This window comes from Hippocampus guttulatus, chromosome 7, assembly GCF_054856545.1.
Source record: "Hippocampus guttulatus isolate MCC_2025c chromosome 7, RoL_Hgut_1.0, whole genome shotgun sequence".
In the NCBI taxonomy this organism is placed as follows: domain Eukaryota; kingdom Metazoa; phylum Chordata; class Actinopteri; order Syngnathiformes; family Syngnathidae; genus Hippocampus; species Hippocampus guttulatus.
In genome coordinates, this window is record NC_141267.1 from 23,388,646 (window position 1) to 23,408,941 (window position 20,296).

General features: G+C 49.1%; 3 protein-coding genes across 7 annotated transcripts; 1 reads left to right on the plus strand and 2 right to left on the minus strand.

The window, feature by feature from the left end:
• Positions 1-4,125: 4,125 nt before the first annotated feature.
• LOC147203179 (regulator of G protein signaling 2-like) lies at positions 4,126-6,001 on the plus strand. Its single transcript, XM_086116682.1, has 5 exons — positions 4,126-4,255; positions 4,344-4,433; positions 4,954-5,015; positions 5,189-5,355; positions 5,427-6,001. Exons 1-5 carry the CDS (start codon positions 4,191-4,193, stop codon positions 5,607-5,609), a joined length of 567 nt encoding a protein of 188 aa, XP_085972808.1. The 5' UTR covers positions 4,126-4,190; the 3' UTR covers positions 5,610-6,001.
• Positions 6,002-8,842: 2,841 nt separating this feature from the next.
• On the minus strand, positions 8,843-12,852 carry uchl5 (ubiquitin carboxyl-terminal hydrolase L5). The gene is made up of 11 exons (XM_086116508.1): positions 12,551-12,852; positions 12,090-12,153; positions 11,915-12,020; positions 11,669-11,794; positions 11,423-11,484; positions 11,190-11,320; positions 11,031-11,094; positions 10,770-10,872; positions 9,586-9,699; positions 9,266-9,364; positions 8,843-9,171 (listed from the first exon to the last, which is right to left on the minus strand). The coding sequence occupies exons 1-11, from the start codon at positions 12,624-12,626 to the stop codon at positions 9,127-9,129; spliced, it is 990 nt and encodes a 329-aa protein (XP_085972634.1). The 5' UTR covers positions 12,627-12,852; the 3' UTR covers positions 8,843-9,126.
• A 453-nt stretch (positions 12,853-13,305) lies between these two features.
• glrx2 (glutaredoxin 2) lies at positions 13,306-19,194 on the minus strand. Of its 5 annotated transcripts, none has more exons than XM_086115580.1 (4): positions 18,958-19,194; positions 15,541-15,607; positions 14,516-14,692; positions 13,306-14,233 (listed from the first exon to the last, which is right to left on the minus strand). In XM_086115580.1, exons 2-4 carry the CDS (start codon positions 15,604-15,606, stop codon positions 14,072-14,074), a joined length of 405 nt encoding a protein of 134 aa, XP_085971706.1. In that variant the 5' UTR covers position 15,607; positions 18,958-19,194; the 3' UTR covers positions 13,306-14,071. The 5 variants fall into 5 exon arrangements, with proteins under 5 accessions (XP_085971706.1, XP_085971705.1, XP_085971703.1 ...); XM_086115579.1 differs by lacking the exon at positions 18,958-19,194 and adding an exon at positions 16,306-16,381; XM_086115577.1 differs by lacking the exon at positions 18,958-19,194 and adding an exon at positions 16,109-16,340.
• Positions 19,195-20,296: the final 1,102 nt, after the last annotated feature.

The following is a 20,296-nucleotide window of genomic DNA, read 5'->3' on the forward strand; positions in this document are numbered from 1 at the left end:
AAGTAGATTGCGTAATTTCAATCCATCCGAATGAAGTCCATCATACAAAAAAACCTTTTGTTGTTTGTCTGTTGTCATTGATTGTTGCCAGGAGCGTGCGCGTGTGCGTGAGCTGCGACTTTCCCACGCCCCGCAAAGGGTGGAGACACCCTTCTCATGAGTAGTGATCTCAATTAACGCCACATCAACTGTTGTGGAACAGTTGCTAGCGACACTCGGTAGGCCATCTTTTTTTTTTTTTTTTGTCCCCCCCCCCCCCCCCCCACACACAGGCACTACAAAAAGCTCTCCCTTGCAGCGACGACGTACCTTTCAATCAAAACCACATTAACTCGTCCACTTTTTTTTTCCTCGATCGCGTGTGGATCGGCACTTCCTAAACTACCGCCAAAATAAAAGCACGTAGCGGGAAAAAAAAACACAATATAAAAATAAAGCATGGCAAGAATTGGATTTTAACGGTAGAAAACAAAAAATTGTCAAAAGTAATAAACAGATGAGCATGATTACCTGTACGTATACGTTTCATTGTCCTGTTTTGGAGGAGGAGGGGTGGGGGGGGGGGCGCAGGGGACAGATGCACACCCCTACAAATAATCTGCTGGTCACAGTCAAGGGGAGAAAAAAAAATCTTGATCATCAATAAGCAATGTGAGGCGTGCATGCATGATGCGAGTATCAATTTCAACATTTGTTTTTGATGAGTGTCTTCAATAAGATTGCGCACATTCAGTTCTCTCATTCACTCGTACTTGCGAGGCGGCAAGGTTGGACGCTTCGTGCTTTGATGGGGTAGACAAACCAGTCGTGCGACAGTCGCGTTCAATCTTTTAGCCAGATGCTTTCAAATGGGTGCGGTTTTCATTTGGCTCGTGCCGTGTGTGTTCGTGTGGGGGGGGGGGGGGGGGGGGCGGACAGTGACATGGCAGGCGCCTAAATGTGTCACGACGACCCCTGCAAGATATGTTGGGCAAGCTAGGCGAACTCTTGAGCATTTGGTCCTACTGCCGAAAAAAATTTTAGATTAATCATCGTCACACGTCAACGTGCCGACTCTCTCACGCATAAAATAACGGGAAGAAAAATGCACGGTGCCGACATTCGCCGCGTAGGGAACGTGTGAAGCTGCCTTCACGTTTCACCAATGTGCATGTGTGACTCATTTTGCAGCCCCAAAAATCAAGAAATAAATGCTGCCCCAAAAGAATAAATCCTGCGCCGCCAAAATGGGAGCAATAAATGCCGGTGACCAAAAAAGGATGTTTGCTTTTGAATGGCTTTGCCTATTTTGGACGCTGAACCAAAACAGGACATACTGATCATGACTCATTTGGGCCACAGTGTGTTGAGGTCACGCTGACAGTCATCGCACTGAAAGTAGAGCAGTGGTGGCATTCCACTACGTGACATAATCTTGTTTGGCGGCAACCGACGACTAACGAACGCAAAGCTCATCAGAAACGATGACTCTGGAAGCGAGGGCTTCAACGTCTCCCTTTTGGATTTTTGCCGCACGGTCCCAACCCATTTTGCAGACGCGCAAAAGCACTGGAAAATCGTGTCGCGGCGCCGGTGCGAGGCCGGGCCGGCGAGGTCTTTGCTGCAAAACCACCCGCGATAAACGAAAATCTGCAAAGTGGCGTCCAATTAACATAAACGGGTAAAAAATATACTATATATATATATATTTTTTTTTAAGTCCGCAAACGGTCCGCGAGAAGCTGCAAAACAACAGCGAGTCACATAGAGCAACATATACACTACTGTACTCCATGCATATATTTTTTTAAAATTTAAAAATTATATATATACAGTACATATTTTTTTGTATGTTTGAAAAAATCCGCGATGCACTGAACCCGCGATAAACGAAGGGCCCTTGACGACGCGACTCGGATCGAGAGCTACGGCGGCATTTTCCCGTCCTCCGATTGGCTGAGCACCTCGTGACGTCGGCCCTTGCTCAAAATCCATTCTCAAGGCAGCCTTGAGAATGGACCTCGTCGGGAGAGCTCGGCCAAGCGCAAGGGCACACTCCTTTGGCACTTTGCGTCGCTGCTCAATTCCACCCGAGCTTGTGTTTCGCTCTCAAAAAGAGGTTGTTCAACTTTTTACCGCAGCTTAACGACTTTCGGTTCTGGTTTTGAATGAGCCTATTTACAGAGCGCGCTGGCGTGTGCCGTGTGGAATCACAGCGTGCATCTCTGCTTCACGTCATTCCTGTTCAGTCTTTTACGCACGCGGCCTTGAAATCGACTTTTCCGAAGGAACGAAAACAAAAAGCGCGTCCGAACGCATCGTTCGCAGTCTCGAGCGGCCGTTGCTGGGAATCACCTTTCCTTCTTCGTCAGACCTCGCCGCTCGTCCCTCGGTGGAAACTTGGCTCTGCTCAGCATCCACTTCTAAACATACCGGCGTTTACGCCGAGTCCGGCACATCATAATAAACAGACGAGGTCGGCGCCGCCTTTTCCCTCTGGGGAGCCGCAAGCGGTGCGACGCCGCAGGAGATGCGCACCTTCACATGGTGCGGGATGGTGACCAGAGCACTTTGCTCTCCCTTTGACCCCCTCCGAGATATGACGGCGGGGAGATATTCCACTGGCTCGATGGCTTTCATGTTACATTTTGACACAAGATGATCTGAAAATTCCTCCCCAACCCACAACCCCCTCCCAAAAAAAAAAAAAAATAAATAAAACTTCATATCCTCATCGGCTTTGGAAGCGTTTTGACTTCAACAAGCGTGTTTGTGTGTGTTGGTCGGGGGGTGGGGGGGGGGGGGGGGGGGTGAACTCTGATGACTCATCAGTCGGCTCGCTTCCTCAAAGAACTTTCACATTTGAAGCCTCACTGATTTGGTTCGGACATCCCCCAAGCCAGAGGTGTGCAAACTACGGCCCGCGGGCCAAATCCGGCCCGTTGGTCTTTTTAATCCGGCCCGCCGAAGTTTGGTACACAATTAAGGTTCGATGTCAACGACTGCATTCATTTCATTTGGACTTGTAATGACAGGCATTTCAACGCCAGGTGGCACAGTTACTTGAAGTTGCAGAGCATAGGGAGGAAGGGGGAGACGATACGGAAGCCCGCGGTAGCGCCAAGTCAAGCAAATCCCGTTCGATACGACGGAATAATGTACTCTTAAAGTCTGAAAAACGTGCCAAAAAATGCAAAATACTGCTTTTTAAATAAAGAAATCCAATTAATATTATGTCGAATTTAGTTCACCCTTTTGATCCGGCCCTCCATAATATTTTCTGGTTCTCATGTGGCCCTATGCAAAAAATAATTGCCCACCCCTGCTTAAGTGTGTCGAGAGGTGCGAGCGCCTGGGGAGGAGCCGGGTGGTTTCGGGGTCAAAGCGGCTTCGAATACGGCCGCGCCGCGCCGCCACATCAGTAAGATGCTGTCAAACATCGGACGTGAAATTGGAACGCCGGCTCTTTGTTCGATTGACTCGAGCTCATCAGAGGCGAAAAGCAACTGTTCGAGCGTGCCCGGCGAATGTCGCCTTCCGTGCGTCCCCGCAACCCTCGGTGACCGCCGCGCCGTACGCAACACAAAAAAACGTCGCAGCGCAAAAGGCGCTTGGCAACATTTTGCCGCGCGACGAAATCATCGGACGACGTTTATTGCGGCACGATGCCAAGGAACATCTGCGAGGACGTGTGACATCCGACCAAACGTCAAACCTCGACGTGATTCATCATTCTTGGCGACGCGTGCGTGAGGTGTGAATTGGCGAGGGGGGGGGGGGGGGGAAGAGTGCACATTGTGCTCCAAGAAGTCACTGAGTCATCGTTTGTGCTTCAGGCCACTGTCGGCTAGGAGGGCAACTCCTCAGTTACCGGAGCGCGCCGCCGGTTGTTAGGTGGCAAAGGGCGTGGCGCCGCTCCGTTCGCGAGCAGCACCTGTGCGCCAACAATAGACAGCAGCACCCAAAAAAAAAAAAAAAAAAAAACAATCACAAGCGCAATGAAGCTCCCTGCAAGGTTGGAACGTATTGTGCAATAAGCGTCACTCCCTGGGAACGCCGGCTCATCTCGATGTCTAAACACGACAGCCAAACGTGTGGAAGACCTGTCGAGCCGGGCCCGCCTCCTCCTCGTCGTCAGCTGCCGCAGGGGAAACTATAAAGGCAGGCGCGAGGCCTCCAGTCAAAGCAGAGGCAGAAGGAGACGCACAAGCATGAAGGACGACTTAGCCAACTGGAGCGCCAAAGCCGCTCATCCGTCCAAAGAGGAAAAAAACATGTAAGTCAAAGCCGCGATACCGTCACGCCTGACCTGCGCTGACATCAAACTCAAGATTTCCTTTGATTTTTGATTTTTTTTTTCCCAGGGGGAGAAACTGGAAAAACAGAATCGGACTACTCTTGAAGACAAACCCAGCCCCTTCAATCTCAAACCGAATGAAGACCAAATCGCACAGGTACCTTCTTTCATTCAAATCTGCGCAATTTGCAACACGATAACCAACCGACTGAATTGGAATCTAATTTAAGGATGGGGGGTGGGGGGCGGGGGGCGGGGGGACATAGCACATAGAAGGGCTGCGTGCCCAAATCTATTCCTGGAGCGCCGCTTTCCAGCCCGTTTTCAACGTCTCCAACGCGCCCGATTCAAAAGGTCGGGACGGTTAGCAGGCTGCTGCGGAGCCGATGGTTTAAAACGCGGGTGTCGGAGGAGGGAGATGTCGAAAACGGGCCGGATGGGGGGGGGGGGGGGGGGGCAATCGGGGACGGCCTCTTCTGCTGCGGTTGTCTCACGGGACCGGAAGCAGCTTGAAAAGAAACTCCAGTTGGCAAGGAGCTAGCTTGCGCAAGTGAAGAAGCTAGCGCTAGCGGTCCCTTCACGTCACTTTAGCAGCTTGGTCGCGCATATCCGTCACCTCCGCGGCACTTCTCGTCGCTTGCGACCCGCCCACCAAACGGCGCTTTCTTTGCCCTCAGGCCGACCGCGGATGACGTGACGCAGTGGGCGCAGTCGCTCGACAACCTCCTCGCTCATAAATGTAAGCATCGCTGGACACGCGCACGCGGCCCGCCGTTGCATGGGCGAGTCTCAAAGGTCAGACGGTTCGCGCGGGCTCGGCGCAGACGGCTTTCATGGCCGCTACTTCGAGCCCGCGCCGTCGTCGGCTAGCGCGGGAGGATGACGTCTCTTGCGTTTGTGGGCCCGCCGCAGACGGAAAGACGGCCTTTTGCGTCTTCATGAAGAGCGAGTTCTGCGAGGAGAACATCGAGTTTTGGAACGCCTGCGAGGACCTCAGGACGCTCTCGTCGCATCAAGAGCTGACGTCCAAGGCCAACAGCATTTACGAGGAGTTCATTAAAAACGAAGCTCCCAAAGAGGTAACGGGCTTCACGGAGTCCCTTTTCTCTCGGGCGAGCTTGGCAAAACTGGAATTTCTCTTCCGTCGCAGGTCAACCTGGACTTTTACACCAAAAACAAAATCAGCCAAAATCTCAAGGAGCCCAACGTGGCCAGCTTTCTAGCGGCCCAGCGAAAAGTCTACAGCCTGATGGAGAACAACTCCTACCCGAGGTTCATCCGCTCGGAGCTCTACGGTCAACTGTTGGCGGCTGCGAGACGGCGACGGCGCTGAAAGTCGACTCGAAACTTGGTGAACGGACCCACCAAACTGAAATCAACACTCGCGACAAGAGTGGAAAACACAACCGAAGCCGTTTTAAGCTTCCCTTCATTCTTTTTTTTTTTTTTTTTTAAACAAATGACATTCATATCATGATGTTACGACCGGATACGATTCACGTTGATTTCCTGTTTCTATTCACTTCACTCCGATACTATGACAACAGACAATGTGATTTTTATGATTATTTATTTTTTTGGGTGTACTCGCTGCATTCGTTAGCAGCATTGCAGATGCAAGGAGTACTTGTATTTCTACTTGGAATTGTTGTATGGATTTTGTTCTTTGATATTGCACTACAATGGCGAAAGCGCTGTACAACTAAAATCTCTTTTTCCAATTGAGTTTTTTCAGTGTTGCAATGTTTCTGAATGTAACTTTTTTACGGGGGGGCGGCGAGAGATGTATATAAATCCCTCCAAACACACAGTGGGGGGGAGAACAAGTATTTGATCCCCTGCTGACTTTCCAAAGTAGGTCGAGGGATGTCATTTGCATCAAATGTACTCTTCAACTATGAGGGACGGAAGCTAATGTCAAACAAAAATTCGTTTGCATGCAATTGCAAGCCTTTGATACATCAGACAAACAGCGCTCAATATTTGCTACCAAAAGCTTTGTTTGCAATTTGACAACAGACGTTTTGGCTGGTTCTTCACCAGGTTTGCACACACTGCAGCAGGGATTTGGGTTGGATTTTTGACACACACACACCGATGGATAGCTAGATGGGGTTTCACAAAAAGTCTGAATCTAAAAATGTTTCTTTTTTTTCTTTAAAATACGCATCAAATTGAACCAAATTGTTCCGCTTGAAAACAGAAAATATTGCGATACAAATCGTCTTTTATTGAATGGGTTTGGGTTCGGGGGTTAAGGCTAGGGTTGGGGTTAGGGTTCGGGGTTTACGGTTCCGTTTATTTTTATCACAATCAGATGGCTCAAGTTACTGGATTCTCCCCTTTCACAACAGCATTTCGAAAGGGTATTCTGTACCTTGGTTGCATCTCCGATGGATGAATGTCAGGCGCTTCATTTTGGAGTCAGCCAGTGTCACGTTGCGTGGTGGTGGTGGTGGACCCCAAAAAGCAGGCACGAGGGAGGGGCTTGAAGAAGTCTATTGAGAAAACACCGAAAACTAAATCTAAAACAAAGTCATGAAAACAAAAACGAATCCAAAGTGACAAACAAACATGACAGAAGCCAAGAGCAAACAGCAACAATGACCCCGACACCGAGTGTTGGGGCAGGAGTCCTTTTATACAACTAATAATTACCTAATGACCAACAGGTGTGCAACTGCAGGGGGGGAGCCCTACAGTGCCACCTGGTGGTCCCAAACCCAATCATGACAGCCAGTCAGTCCTCCCTTGTCCAAAGTTCTGCTGCTCACCTCCCAGAAGAGGGAGCGCACCACCCCAATTCACACTTTGGAGTTCATTTCAAGGTTCTTTGCAAGTTTTCAATGCTCATCAGTGATAACAATCTGAAAATGTGGGCTGGCCTTGATGCACGCTGCTCAAGTCAATTCAACAGATTTGAGGCCGGGGCTCTCCGTGTCTGTTCTTGACAAGTAGAATTGCCAACGAGGCCATGTAACACCTTTCCTTCTAAAATGGAACAAACGATACACCAAAATGACAACATCCAAACCTCTGCTATTTTTTTTTTTTTTTTTTTTAAACAACAACTCCATAAGGTACGTTGGCTTTCACTGCTCTGCCCACTCAGCACGATTCATGTATTCCATTGTGGAATAAGGTTTGAAGTCACAACGTAGAAAGTGTGAAGCATTGAGGAATGCTTTTGGGATGCGCGATTTCACAACGCCTTGTTGTAAAAATAAGGCCTGCGGAATGCTGAAACAGTCACCATGACTGCATTTTTTTTTTTTTTTTTTTTTGCTGTCAGCGTGACTGACGTCAAAAGTGATAATGGAACCGAGTGGCCTGTCAAGACAGCTTGTCGCAAAACCTGCAGGTTTTCATTTTTCGCCGCGAGTTATCTTGACGTTGGACCGGCGCGTCCGAGGGGGCGTTGCGGTGCACGTGCGGGGACGGAAACACTTGTGCCACAAATAGCCTCAGGACACGTTCTACTACGCAGCCGTGTCACAGACTCCAAACACGTACGCCGCGTTTGGATAAATAAATGCAACAAATACGATTTCTACAATGAGTCGGAGGGTTCCATGCGCACCGTTCATGCGTCTTGACTCCATTCTTCCATTCATTTGCGTGACGGATCCTGGCTGTGAGCATTCTCCCGTCCACTCCGATCTGTCATTTATGCACCCTGGTGCAACTCCGGGGTGGGGGGGGCGAGTCTAAAGTTTGCTGCGGCGCATTCTCCCGTGGATCGGAGCACTTTTCATCCGGCGCGCTCCAGAGGCCGCAGAGGGTCCGGTGGACCGTGAAGGTGAATCATCACGTTGCGCGTTAACGAGCCACTCGCGCTCGAGTTGCGGCACACACACCTGGCTAGTGGCGCTCGCGCACCCCCCCCCCCCCCTCACCCCGCGACTGCCCAACAGACGGAGTGTCCCTGCCTCGTTACACCGGCGGCCAACCATCGTCATTAGATCCGATGAACTGCGCCAGCTGTCACGGACCGGTTTGAGACTCATAGGTGTCAAACTCGGTTCCCTTTTAAATTGCCCGTTTTAGGACTCCGTTTTCGCACCCCCCCCCCCCCCATCCGACGGCAACGTTCGAATGATGAATTGGCCTTCAACACGAGCGTCGAGTTATTCGCGACTTGTGGCTCCTCGCAGGCGTCTTGAAATGTCTCAAAAAGTTTTGATAATCGCAAAGGAAGTTGAAGATTTCCAAGCAAACACATGAACAGGAAGTGACATCATCTGATGGAGGCAAAAATGACATTCCGGATGCCTGAAATGACAATTGTGGACGTCTCTCACCTGCGATGTTTCTTTTTGACTGAATTAGCCATCTGCGAAATAGATCCAATTGAAACCAAACGGTTGCATTGAGCACAAATGAGGGCGATTCATGTAAGGGGGGGGGGGGGGGGGCTCGGAGCGAGACGGTTTCCATTCATTGTAATTCCTGTCCTTTACCAGTAGGTGACATTCAACCGACGCTCTTCACAGACGTGTTTGTAAACAAGGCCCAAGATGAAAATGAAGATCCAGTTTACGAGAGAGCTGCCGTGACACGACCGCACCAGTTTACAAACTTCTTGACATTTTTATTATGAAAATAAGACAATTTGCGCACGTTTCCTTCGATCGCGCACATCATCTGATGAACACACGGAGAGTCTCTTCTCCCGCACCGCATTTCTGAAGTCTGGACGCAGACAAATGGCAGGAAGAACATGCTACGGGACACCCGTGGCCACGGGCGCGAATGCGGCGGATGCGGAGAATCCGTCGGTGGCTCACAGGCAAAAAAAAAAAGACTGGAGGGAGGCCTGCATGCGTGCGCGGCGATGGCGACGAGTACGATTACTTGGCCTCCTGGGCTTTTTTGGCACTCTGTTTCTCTTTTGCCTGGTGAAGGAGAAACGGCAGCAAGTCAACAAAACAATCCGTCTTTCATCGAGTGTGACTCGAACCACAAAAACGAAAAACAAACGCAAGTCACCTTCTCCACCAAAGGTATCAACTGCTGGTGCTCGGCCAATGTCTTCAATAACTCCATAATGAATGGAAGGTAGTTGTGCTTCCGTCGGATATTTTCAACCTGGAACAATTCGGTAAACACAAAGGAGAGGAATGGAAAAGAAAGACGTGGCCAAAAATAGTCTCGGAGGGGAAAAAAAACAAAAAACAAAGACAATCGGCAGCCGGCGTTTATGACCATTCCAGAGACACGTGCGTGCCAAAATCAAATGCCGGCGTCGAGCGTGACGAATGACAATAAAGAAAAAGACATTCCGGCAAAAGCGCCGAGTCGGCACCGACCTTGTATCTTTTCAGTTTCTGATTTTCCTCGTCGATAAGGAGGTGATACTTTGCAATCTCGGACTGAATGGAGCTGAGAAAGGTGCTGCTCTGGTCCGTGTCCATGGGCTCATCCTGGAAACGAGCCACAGAAGAGGGCATTGGCTCGGGCGGCGGCGCCATCCGCTTTGACGGCTTGCGCGATCGGACCCCTCGTCGAAAATGAAATGGCGGAGGGGCCGTCATTTCCGCGGGCGGCGCCGTCGTCTCGGAAGCGTCCGCGCGAAGCAACGACGGAAGCGTCGCCGCTGCCCTTCGGTGCTTTGGGCTTTCGACCCCGCGCGCGTTGTCAGAATGACTGTGCAAGATGACGTTTGGCATGGGGAAAAAAAAAAAAGCGCGCGCGCGACTGGCGCCGCGATGAATTGCCTAATCCGAGACCAAGACGAGGACAAAGTCCACGAGACGACAAATTGAGGCTTGGGGTGAGCAACAACAACGGTCAATATTCATGACCCGGGGATGGCAATGGCTGGTGATGGAAAAAAAAAAGCGGAAAGGGGCGTGGCCTGGACGGGGCGACCAATCACAACAAGTAAGACATCATACACGTCCAATCGCAGGGCTGTTTACAATCGGAAGATGGAAAGACTGATCGGGAGAGCTCGTGAAAACTCGACGATAAGGTACCTGACCCCACCCCCTAAAATTTTCTCAACGGATTTAGACGATTCACAAAAAAGATCAATTTAAGAAATAAAACGGCGGATTTCCGCGTATGCACGGAAAATTGCCATCCCTGACGACTGCGGTTGTTTGGTGAGCATGCCGCGTTAATCGGATTTTCACGTCCCAAAAAAGGCGCACTTCAAACTCTTCGATGTTCTCCAAAATGGACGCGGCGCCTGATCTGTGGACCGCGTTCCAAAATCTGTTGCCCCGTCACTTGGGTGAGGCGTCCGCATGACGGACTGATGGGTGGGAAGAGGGCGCGCTCGAGGAACCCCCCCCAGGCCCCCCCCCCCGCCCGGTCGCTGCATCGTGCAAAACAACGTCCCCAAAATGGCAGCGTGGCTTGGTTGCCACGGTAACGGACGGGAATTGTGATTTGAAGCCCCCCCCCCCAAAAAAAAAAACGTTTGCGGCCGAGTCAAAGCGAAGTTGCGAGCGGCGCGGGAGCCAACACCAACTTTTTTTCTCCTCACCTCAGTAAGCTGAGTCTGAAGCTCGGCAATCTTCCTCTCGTATATCATCTTGCGGTCGGACACGATGGCCATCAGATTGAAACGGATTTCGCCTTCGCTGTACCTGAGACCAAATGAAATTGTGTCGCGTGAAAAGCACAAAGACGACAAAAAAAGTGACGGGAATCGTTCGAGCGCTTGCCGCGGCGGATCTCATTGCCGGGTGCGTTTCCGCGACAACGTGCGCGTAACGTGAAAGCGTGCGTTTGTGGAGATGCTCACTTTTGGATCCTTTTTTCGATGACCGGACGGACGGCGCCGATCCAGTCGTCCTGGTTGCAGGCACCTGGTAGAAAAACACAAAGGTGTCGTTTCGGCGGCCCTCTCCGGCGACAGCCTTTCGCCGTTGACGACTTGGATCGTCCTCCCGCGCACGCTCACCGAGGTCGATGGGTCCTTCTCGAAGTCCATCCAACTCGTAAAGTCGACCGTTGACGGGAACATAACTCACAAAGTGAAAGGCGTCCTCGTCCTTGGCCGATGATTTGGCGTCAAACTCAAACATTTGCTGCCTGGAAATGACGACGACGACGCGTTCCACATAAGATGACAACCGCCGATTTTAATCAACGCCAAAGAATCCGTCGCGGCTAAAACGCAAGCGACGCGGTTACCTGGCAAAGCCGTTGTGCACCTGTCGGATAACTTCAGAGTTGCTCAGAGCCAAACCTTTCATCTGAGGACCAAAGCGGAAGCGGAGTTATCCCACTGACAGTTCCCGACATTTACATTTAAAGCGTCGTCGTGGAGGGCCGCAGCCAAAAAAAAAAATATCCAAGTCGGAGTCCTAAAGCGCTGACCAAAGAAGAGAAATTTCGCCTGCCATTTTATCACGAAATCGAAAATGCAAATGAGCATACCGCGGCATCAAAACTCTGCGAAAACTCTCGGAACTCGGTGAGCGTCTCTCCGAGCAGCATGTCGGGGTGGGAGCAGTTGAGCAGGACGCTGACGATGGCCTGCGTGGCGCAAGCGTTGTTGATGACCTGAAACCACACGCGTCAGGCAGATGGCGACCAAAGTGAGACTGGATTGATCCATCATCGTCGTTGAGCTGATGACAAATCGAGAAAGCGAGGAGAGGGTCGAGGCGTACACCGGCGCACCTGTTTGGCAAAGAAGATACGGTCGAGTCTTGAATCCTGTACGATGGATCCCGCCGGCTCTTCGCCCGCTTGCCACTTAAAGAGGAAGATCAATCCATGGACGGGCCTGCCAAGAGAAATGAAAAACGCACGTCTTTGGCATGCGAGCGAGCTCGGCGCCGTGACCGATCCTTACTTCAAGTTGTCAAAGTTCTCCGGATCCATACTCCAGATCTCTTCGACCTGTGCACCTTTGCAGCCTAGAGTGACACAAAAGCAATTCGAAGAACTCCTCTCGGTACAGTCGCCATTGAGACGCGGCCGCAGCATTTGATGAACGTCCGGCGAGGGCTGATTTCCACGCGCCGTACGTTTGAACGCTGAGTAATGCTAACCAATTAGCGTCGCTGCTGGATCGTCGTCAGTGGCGTCGCGCGGAAAAACCTTCCGCGCGGGAGCAAAATACGCCACGCCGCCGGCATGCGACGTGACCGGACGGCGCTGCTTCGGAGACGGCCTTGCTTTATTTCATTTGCGCAGACGCGTTGCCAAAACGAAGAGCGCGGCGGCGCCGTAGCTCGAGCGCGGCGGGCTACAATGGTTAGCCGCGCCGATCGGCGGCGCCGAACGCGCGGCTCGAGCGGAAAATCGACTCACCGAAACCCTTGATCAGCTCCGTGAACACCCCGGGGTCGCTCTCCATGAGGCACCACTCACCCGCGCTCGCGGCCATGATCGACGGCGTTATTGGCTCAAGATAACAGGGCACATGGACTGGATGCAAAGCTAACTGCTCGCAGTCAAGCTAATGTCACTCGGGCTGCCCCGCAGGATGGAGACCGCCACCGTGCGTTCACCGGGAGGCAGGGGTGCGCTCGTTTTGTCGCGCGGCGGCGGCGAATTCCAACGGCGCTTGACTCGTCTTCCTCTTCGCCGGGTTTCGTGCGCGTTCGGAATCACGAAATTTTCGGTGCCCTTCTTCTCACTCGGGACGTTTCGTGTCGCCAACAAGCGTAAGTCATTCATGCCAATCACGGTTGTTCCATTTGATAAACCTTTTTTTTAATTACAGTAATCCCTCGTTTATCGCGGGGGTTACGTTCCGAAAAGAACCAGTGATAAATGAAATCCGTGAAGTAGTGAACTTTATTTTTGTTTTTACAGTTATTATCCATCCATCCGGTACCTCTGCACTGTGAAGTACAGTTATTATACAATACTTAACTATATATATATATAACCCAAAACCTTTTTCAGGCCCACTTACAAAAAACAAACAAACAAAACGTTTTCAACAAATAACTAGAATAGTTTTTGGAAATAATGCCGTACTTATCCTACTTCATACAAAAGTCCACCGATACATCATATGATGGCAGAGAGAGAGAGAGATGTGCAGGACTCTACGACAGTTTCAAATGTTAGAATCAGAATCATCTTTATTGACCAAGTATGTAGAACACACAGGAATTTGTCTCCGGTAGTACACGCTTGCACGAGTATCATCATAAACAAGGACATTCCATAATGTAAGTGACCCGTTGTGCGGTGGTACCACCCAATGACAACTGTGGACAATGTGCAAAGTATCAAGCAGAGTTAAAGTGATCAGTGGTAGAATACAAGACAAGAACAGTTGCGCAGTTGGTGCAGAAAAGAAAGGCTTTCATAAACAAGAAAGATGCATCATTAGAACAGGAGTTATTGGACGTCGGAGCTGCAACTGTCAAACATGTCCCACTTGACGTGAATGCGTTCGGAGCCAAAAGAGCTGCTTCAAGTCCTTCGACGCCGCCGTCGAACGCCAGTCAAAAGTAAACCACATCGCCACGCAGTCATTGCGTTTTGCAATCCCATTTTATTTGTGAAGATGATCCCCGCGAAATATCACATAGGAGAGGCATCGTTTCATTTGTTACATGATACAGACCGCGTCCGAAAGTAAAACGCGATCACCGAGGAGTTTTGGGTGACGACTAAAACAACAACTGCGACATTGCTGGACGCTTCAACAAACGTGTGAAAGCTGAATATTGTCAACTCTTGGAGGAAAAATGTGTTGCATGATTAAGTCTTAAGTGTACTCGGATAAATAAGAACAACAACATACAGCTTGTAGCGCAAGATTTAGCCGGCGTTTATAAATAGAGCATTGAAAGAGATCCAAAGAACGGTTAGTCATTTTGCAGATCCGAACTGTCCGCTTCCTGAGCCTTCGGAGTCTGGAGCGCAGCAGGGAGCGCACTGATTGATCAGGGGCACTAACTTGCCCTGCTGGTGGAGCTGTTTGGTATCGGAGCCGCCCCCTATACAGTTTCCGTTAATGAAGACTCTTGGCACCTGAACACACACATTTTGCCCGCAGGTGTGTTGATAGATATCAGTCATTTTTTTCTCAGCTCTTTTTGTTGTCTTTGACCGCCCGCTCTCAACCTTTATCCTGACCGAATCATACTACATCTCCATGTAGAGTAAAACAAAGTTATGCGTCATACAGAAAAACGTACGACATAATGAAGTATACAGATCCATGATATTGCACGATTAAGGTGACAAACGGGATTTTATTCCTTTTTTTTTTAAGGAAAGAAATCCACAAACAAAAGCTAATGAGGTTCTTACCGTTCTGGCACCGGTCATCTGAGCTAAGGCCTCCTGTAATCTCCTCCCATCATCGTGTTCATCAAGTTCAATGACTTTGTACGTGGCGCCTATTTCATTGAACACGTTTTTTGCCATTTTGCAGTATGGACATGTGGTCTTGGAAAATATCACAACGCAATTCTGTGACACCAATTCCTGAAAGGTTTGAAAAAAATGTGGACTGCATTACTTTTCCATACATACACAAAGGTTTGGGATATTTGGCTTACATTTACAGAAAAACTTCACGCTATCATATGATGATGAAAGTGGGACATTTAAGTAGAAGGGTGCACTGCTGATTTCCTCATCTCAAACCATTCACTGAAAGAAAAGTTAGCAACGATGGTGGGTACGCCACAACCAAAAGTGCCCCCGATGTCTCAATCACTCGTCATGTGCCCCTGAGCCTCCATTCCGGCCTGACGACGACGACGTCTCATGCTGCTCTCGGGTCGCCGTATTGTCTATTGACAGCAGCCCTCGGGTCACGGAGGTTCCTGGGTGCAGAATTTCGAGCCTCGGCTGATCCCACGGGTTTTCAACAGGATTCGGGTCCGGAGAAAGTGCAGGCCACTCCATTGGAGGTACTCCAGTTTCCCACAGCCGTTGCCTGATATTGCGACCTCGTTAAGATGGAGCGTTGTTGTCCGTGAAGATGAAATTAGGCCCGTGTTTTTAGTGAAGGGCCACAATGACAATTGAACCGGAACAATTATAGGTCGGATCAAACAAACGCCTGTTGTGAGCTTTGCTGTTGAGCTGCTTGTTAGAGAACAGCAATTGTGCAAAAAGTACAGAAACACTGGACAGTTGGACAATGGACATGGGAACCCAAAAGCTTGGAGAAGATCACATGAAGTTCACCTGTAAAGGTTTGAATGCATTTTAGGCTCGTCCTGAAATTTCACCCGAAAGCCAAATATCCCAAACTTTTTGTGCGTACTGTGTGTATACATAGACGACTTCTTAATACGTGTAGTAAGGCATTAGGGTCTACTTACATGAACAAACTTCATACAAGCTGTACTGGTTGATCCTCCGGTTGTGGAAGATGCAAAATTCCCCATTCTGAAAGGAGACGAAAAGCGGGAACTTGAAACAAAAGGGTTCACAACACTGACGATTACGACTCGCATAGAAAGTGCTTCTTATAACCTTGAACATGGCACTAGATCACAAGAATGGGTGAAAGTAAGTATGAAATACAAGTACGGAGTTGTTGATCGTAACTTCCATAGGTCCATGGCGAGTGGTCATGTAGCTGACGCGTTTGGGTGATGCTTTGCTTCACTCGTTTCGATGTCGTGAGCAACTGCTTTGCACAAGCGTCATGCATGTGGTTAATCCAGGATTAGAAACCGAAGTGGGTGATGTAGGGAACGCCTTCACATTTTTGAGTAGCACCTCACGATGGAGCGCCGACTCATTTGATAGGGCGCCGCAGAGGAGCTAATCTGTTCCAAATCGAATGTTCGGCGCTGTGTAATTCAATCCCGGCTGTCTCAAGGGGAGAAATGTAACGCGTGTAATGTATGATACAGCAAATGAGTGAATTTGGCAATGAATAACCTGCGACATCGGGTCCATGCCGCTCGAAAACACCATCCAGCTCGAGAAAACATCGACGAAAAAAAAAACTACAAAAGGCCCCAAAAAGTCTTATAACTTCAACGGGTTAAACATGCGGCTAGTGTAAAAAGATACTCCCTGATTGTATAGCACTGGTACATGTCGTCACATGTTTGTTTTCGTTCACTTGATCCTACCTTTCACCAACACCGGAAGTAGTAACCGAACGTCTTCTTGACGCAGCTAATTTACGTCACAACTCCCACGTGACGGTGATGGGGATTGCAATATTGTCGCACTTTTTTATTTTGTTTTGGAAATGTCATAATCGCACAGCCAAATATTTGAAGTTTACGCCATGTTTTAAGGTGTTTTGGGATTTATATGGGTTGTTGCATTGAATTTCTCAAATTTGTCGATAACAAGAAAGATAAAAACATAATAATAATTCATTTATTATTAATTTTATTATTTTATTTAAACTTTCATTTTATTATTAATTAATCATCAATCCATATTATTATACACAATAACAATAATAATAATAATACATTTTATTTGTAAACGCCTTTCACAACACTCAAGGACACTTTACAACCAAGAGCAAATAATAAAACCACAGATAAAATTATAAACAAAAGAAGCGAAGCATTCTCTGTCACAAACACACACAGAATCCCTAGATTGTCCCCTAGCGGCGGTTGTTATCTGAAGACTTGATTACAATATGTATTACGTATTGTTACAGACGCGAGCAATGTTGCCAATTTAGCGACTTTCTAGCTATATTTAGCGAGTTTTCAGACGCCCCTAGCGATTATCGACAAATCTAAGATTATTGGAGATTCCGATGTGAAAGCGCGCATCGTTTATTATAGGAAAAACTCGGGACCACGAAAATAGTCGTTCATTTTGCCCTCCCTCCCCTCCGGAGATGACATTAACTTAGCCATCTCATTCAACAGTCGTGAGTCAAAGCAAGTCTGATGATGTGTGCTATATCCCTTTTATCCACAAGAGGGCACGGTTGCTTCGTTGTGCTGTGCCCCAATTAAGATGCAGCCACAGCATATCGCAATAGAGGATCATTTATAAAAAACTACTGTAATGAATCTGCTGTGCCAAAAGTCTATAAATTGTACGTGTCTTTTTCAGCGTGGCATTCAATTTAATTCAGCGAATCACGAGCGCTAGTCCGTCTGAATTTGCGTTCAAAATAGGGGAAAGGGGAAAAAAAAGACGGTTTATGTCTGGCGCAGCTGCGCGTGGTGCGCGTCCCCACCCTCGAGGCGTCGCGGGCCAAGGTAAATAAGCAAACTGCCGCCGTTGGTGTGTGGAAGGCCTGCAGCAATCGTTGATGCTGCCCTGTTGGCTGAGGAAGTCCCCCATCCGCCTTGCACCCAACTCGTTTTTCTTGAGCAATTCATTCCCCCAGTGTCATTTTATCAGCTCCTCGGAGGCCCCGGAGCAAACTGCAAAGTGTTCAATGGGATTTATTTTTTAAAACTACAGCAGGAACCCGTGCTCCAGTAAACATTTTATCAGAGGCCCGATCATCTTTTGGGGAGCGCACGCCGACCGGCACACCACAATAAGTTTAATTGCTTGCTTTTTGGCCCAAAGGCAGATAATGATGTTGACGCAATAACGGATCTCGGAGAGATACACTCGCTCTGGATTAGAACAAACGGTTGCATTCAAAACCGCTTCCAAAGAAAGAAACGCGAGTGACAAATGATGTCAAGCGCATTTCCGCTCAGGTAAAAGAATGCAGAGGGTGGACGGATTGTGACTTCAGCAACGTGACGATTGGAAAAGAAATACTTTCAAGTTGCCGCATCAGCTCGCCGCTTATTTTTGCACGTGAGGAATTTCCGGACTCTTGAACGACATGTGCTTGAGCTAAATGGAGGGTGTCCACCATCCATTTTTTCAGCGGCCGGCGATGAGCGGAGATCAGGGGAACGGTCATTTAAAAACTAGCGGTAGACATGCGGGCGACGCCACAAATGATTGAGCGCGCCGTTATCGGCGCGGGTGCGACTCCACCCGCGCACGTAGCCCCCCGACCATGTCGTCGCTTGGCATCCTCCACTGCTGCCTCTCAGTCATTAATATTGTTTCTCTCGCCGCATAACTCGAGGGATCAATCCCCGGTTGCCATGGAAATGAAATCAGCCATGCAGGTACCGTAACGTGCGTTGCTATGGCTTCTCCTGCGCATGGACTGTGCAGCAGTTCACATGCTGAAAAAGACCGCAAATCTATTCAGTGCGACTTTGACGGCCGCCCTGTTGAAATGCCGTCAACCGCCGCACCGTTCCCCCCCCCCCCCCCTCCCGTTTGCACGGATTCATCTCAGACTGTGCATCAGGGGCGTCGGCGGGTTTTATGGACGGGGGCGGGCCGGTCCCCTGGAGATGCGCAGGATATGAGTGAATGTGGCACGCGAGCACCAATGTCACCAACGGCAAAATAAAAGAGGAAGAATTTGCTCTTCCACAAATTGAACAAAGCTACGACACTCGGTAAATATTCGAGGCCACGCAAAGAGAAAACATCTTCACGGCATGCCGACGACTGATTTCAGCTGTCCTTTAGAAATAAATCCTTGTTGATCTATCCACGCCGGCGACGTGTAGTGACAGAACAGTTCCCGGTCCCGCAGTTTGGACACCCCTGTCCTAACACATTTTAATCATGTGCAACTTTTTTTGGGAGGGGCGGGGGCTCCCAATATTCTCAGGGGGCTTTTGCCCTGCCAAATAGTGACACCGCTGCTGTACATCCAGATTAAAAAAAAAATGGCCGCCCATCTCAATGAAATGATCTTGGCGAAGGGATCTCACCTTGTCAGAGCTGCAGCGTTGCTGTGTGAGAAGAGGTGGATGGGGGTGGTATTCCCTTTTTGGAACAACGACAACAGAGGAAAAGCGCGAGCTGCTGCGGATACTTTTCAGACGCCGCACTGTGTCTCTCCTGCGAGTGACAAGCGCTCCCGTTTTCCGCGCAGCCGACTCGATTTGCTCTGCGGGGCGGCCCTGGCGAACCGCAGCCCACGTCGTACATGGCGGGCAGGTTTCTTTGCATGACAATGAGAAGAAGAGAGGAGGAGGAGGAGGCTGGAGCGTCCAAAATTCAGAAGCTCCATGCAAGCATGCGTGAGATAAACAGAGCGCCGGGATCCAAGAGGATCCGTCACAGAGATAATAAAACCTGGACGGCAACGGAGTGACGCATCATCAGACTTGATTTGAGAAAAACAAAACAAGCGAAGCCTCTTTGCAAGGCTTCAATAAAGGAGGATTATGACAATGACGCATCCCGGGGAAAATACGAGTTGACCATCTGGCCTCTGTGGAGACCTCCACCTCACCATTTTTTGCAGAGTTCCACACGAATGCATCGAAACTCCAAAGATTTTGTTTTGATTGTAATTTGTGATTTTACTTCAGTTTCTCTCCTTTCTTATTCACTTTTTTTTTTTTTGCCTCACCCATTTTCATTATTCGCAGAAAGGCGGAGTGCAGCCGGATGCAAGTCATCGAGCGGTCTGATTGCAAGAGGACACGCATGAATGAGACCTAGTCTCGTTCCCCATCGCCTCTCATTTTTAGCCATGACTTGAATCATTACAAATGGCGGCGGGGTCGAGTACGCCAGAATTGTACCATTCAGAATCCAATCAGATTGGAGAAAGGTACCGGTAGTTGTTATTCCCTTGACAATTGCTCTGTTCTTTGAAAGGCTATCGAGGACTTTCGGAAACACTCAAAGTAGCATTTGAAAATTCAGCGCTAACTTGAGTGGACTTGATATCGGAGTGACGGTCGGGTTCCCGCTCGGCACAAATCTTTCACACTGTTTTTATGCAATATTTTGCGCTTCCGATGATATCTGGCGATAGGATGACATGCATCTCAGACTCATCTGTTTCCACTTCCTCTTTCTTTTGTAAAGACGCCCGATGTGCCTCTGAAATCATGAAGTCTGTTTGCGAGTCTCCTCCAACTTGAGAATTTCAGTGGCCTCGACATAGATTCTTGGATATACGGTAATCACAAATACTTTGGATATTCAAAACTCACTTGAATTGCAGAATGGTTCATATCCACGGCAATCTCTTGGGTGGGGGTGGGGATGGGTGGGTCATATCTAGAAAAACTTTAAAAAAAAATCCAAACCAAT

Coding starts and splice junctions, on each gene's coding strand:
- uchl5 (XM_086116508.1), bottom strand. CDS start 12,626: ATGGCCGCGAGCGCGGGTGAGTGGTGCCTCATGGAGAGCGACCCCGGG. Junction 11,321..11,422: donor GTGCACAACGGCTTTGCCAG/GTAACCGCGTCG, acceptor CGTCATTTCCAG/GCAGCAAATGTTTGAGTTTG. Junction 11,095..11,189: donor AGAAGGACCCATCGACCTCG/GTGAGCGTGCGC, acceptor TTTTTCTACCAG/GTGCCTGCAACCAGGACGAC.
- glrx2 (XM_086115576.1), bottom strand. CDS start 15,783: ATGGACCTATGGAAGTTACGATCAACAACTCCGTACTTGTATTTCATA. Junction 15,608..15,694: donor GATCTAGTGCCATGTTCAAG/GTTATAAGAAGC, acceptor GTCTCCTTTCAG/AATGGGGAATTTTGCATCTT. Junction 14,234..14,515: donor AGATGACCGGTGCCAGAACG/GTAAGAACCTCA, acceptor GTGTGTGTTCAG/GTGCCAAGAGTCTTCATTAA.
- LOC147203179 (XM_086116682.1), top strand. CDS start 4,191: ATGAAGGACGACTTAGCCAACTGGAGCGCCAAAGCCGCTCATCCGTCC. Junction 4,434..4,953: donor ATGAAGACCAAATCGCACAG/GTACCTTCTTTC, acceptor CTTTGCCCTCAG/GCCGACCGCGGATGACGTGA. Junction 5,016..5,188: donor CAACCTCCTCGCTCATAAAT/GTAAGCATCGCT, acceptor GGCCCGCCGCAG/ACGGAAAGACGGCCTTTTGC.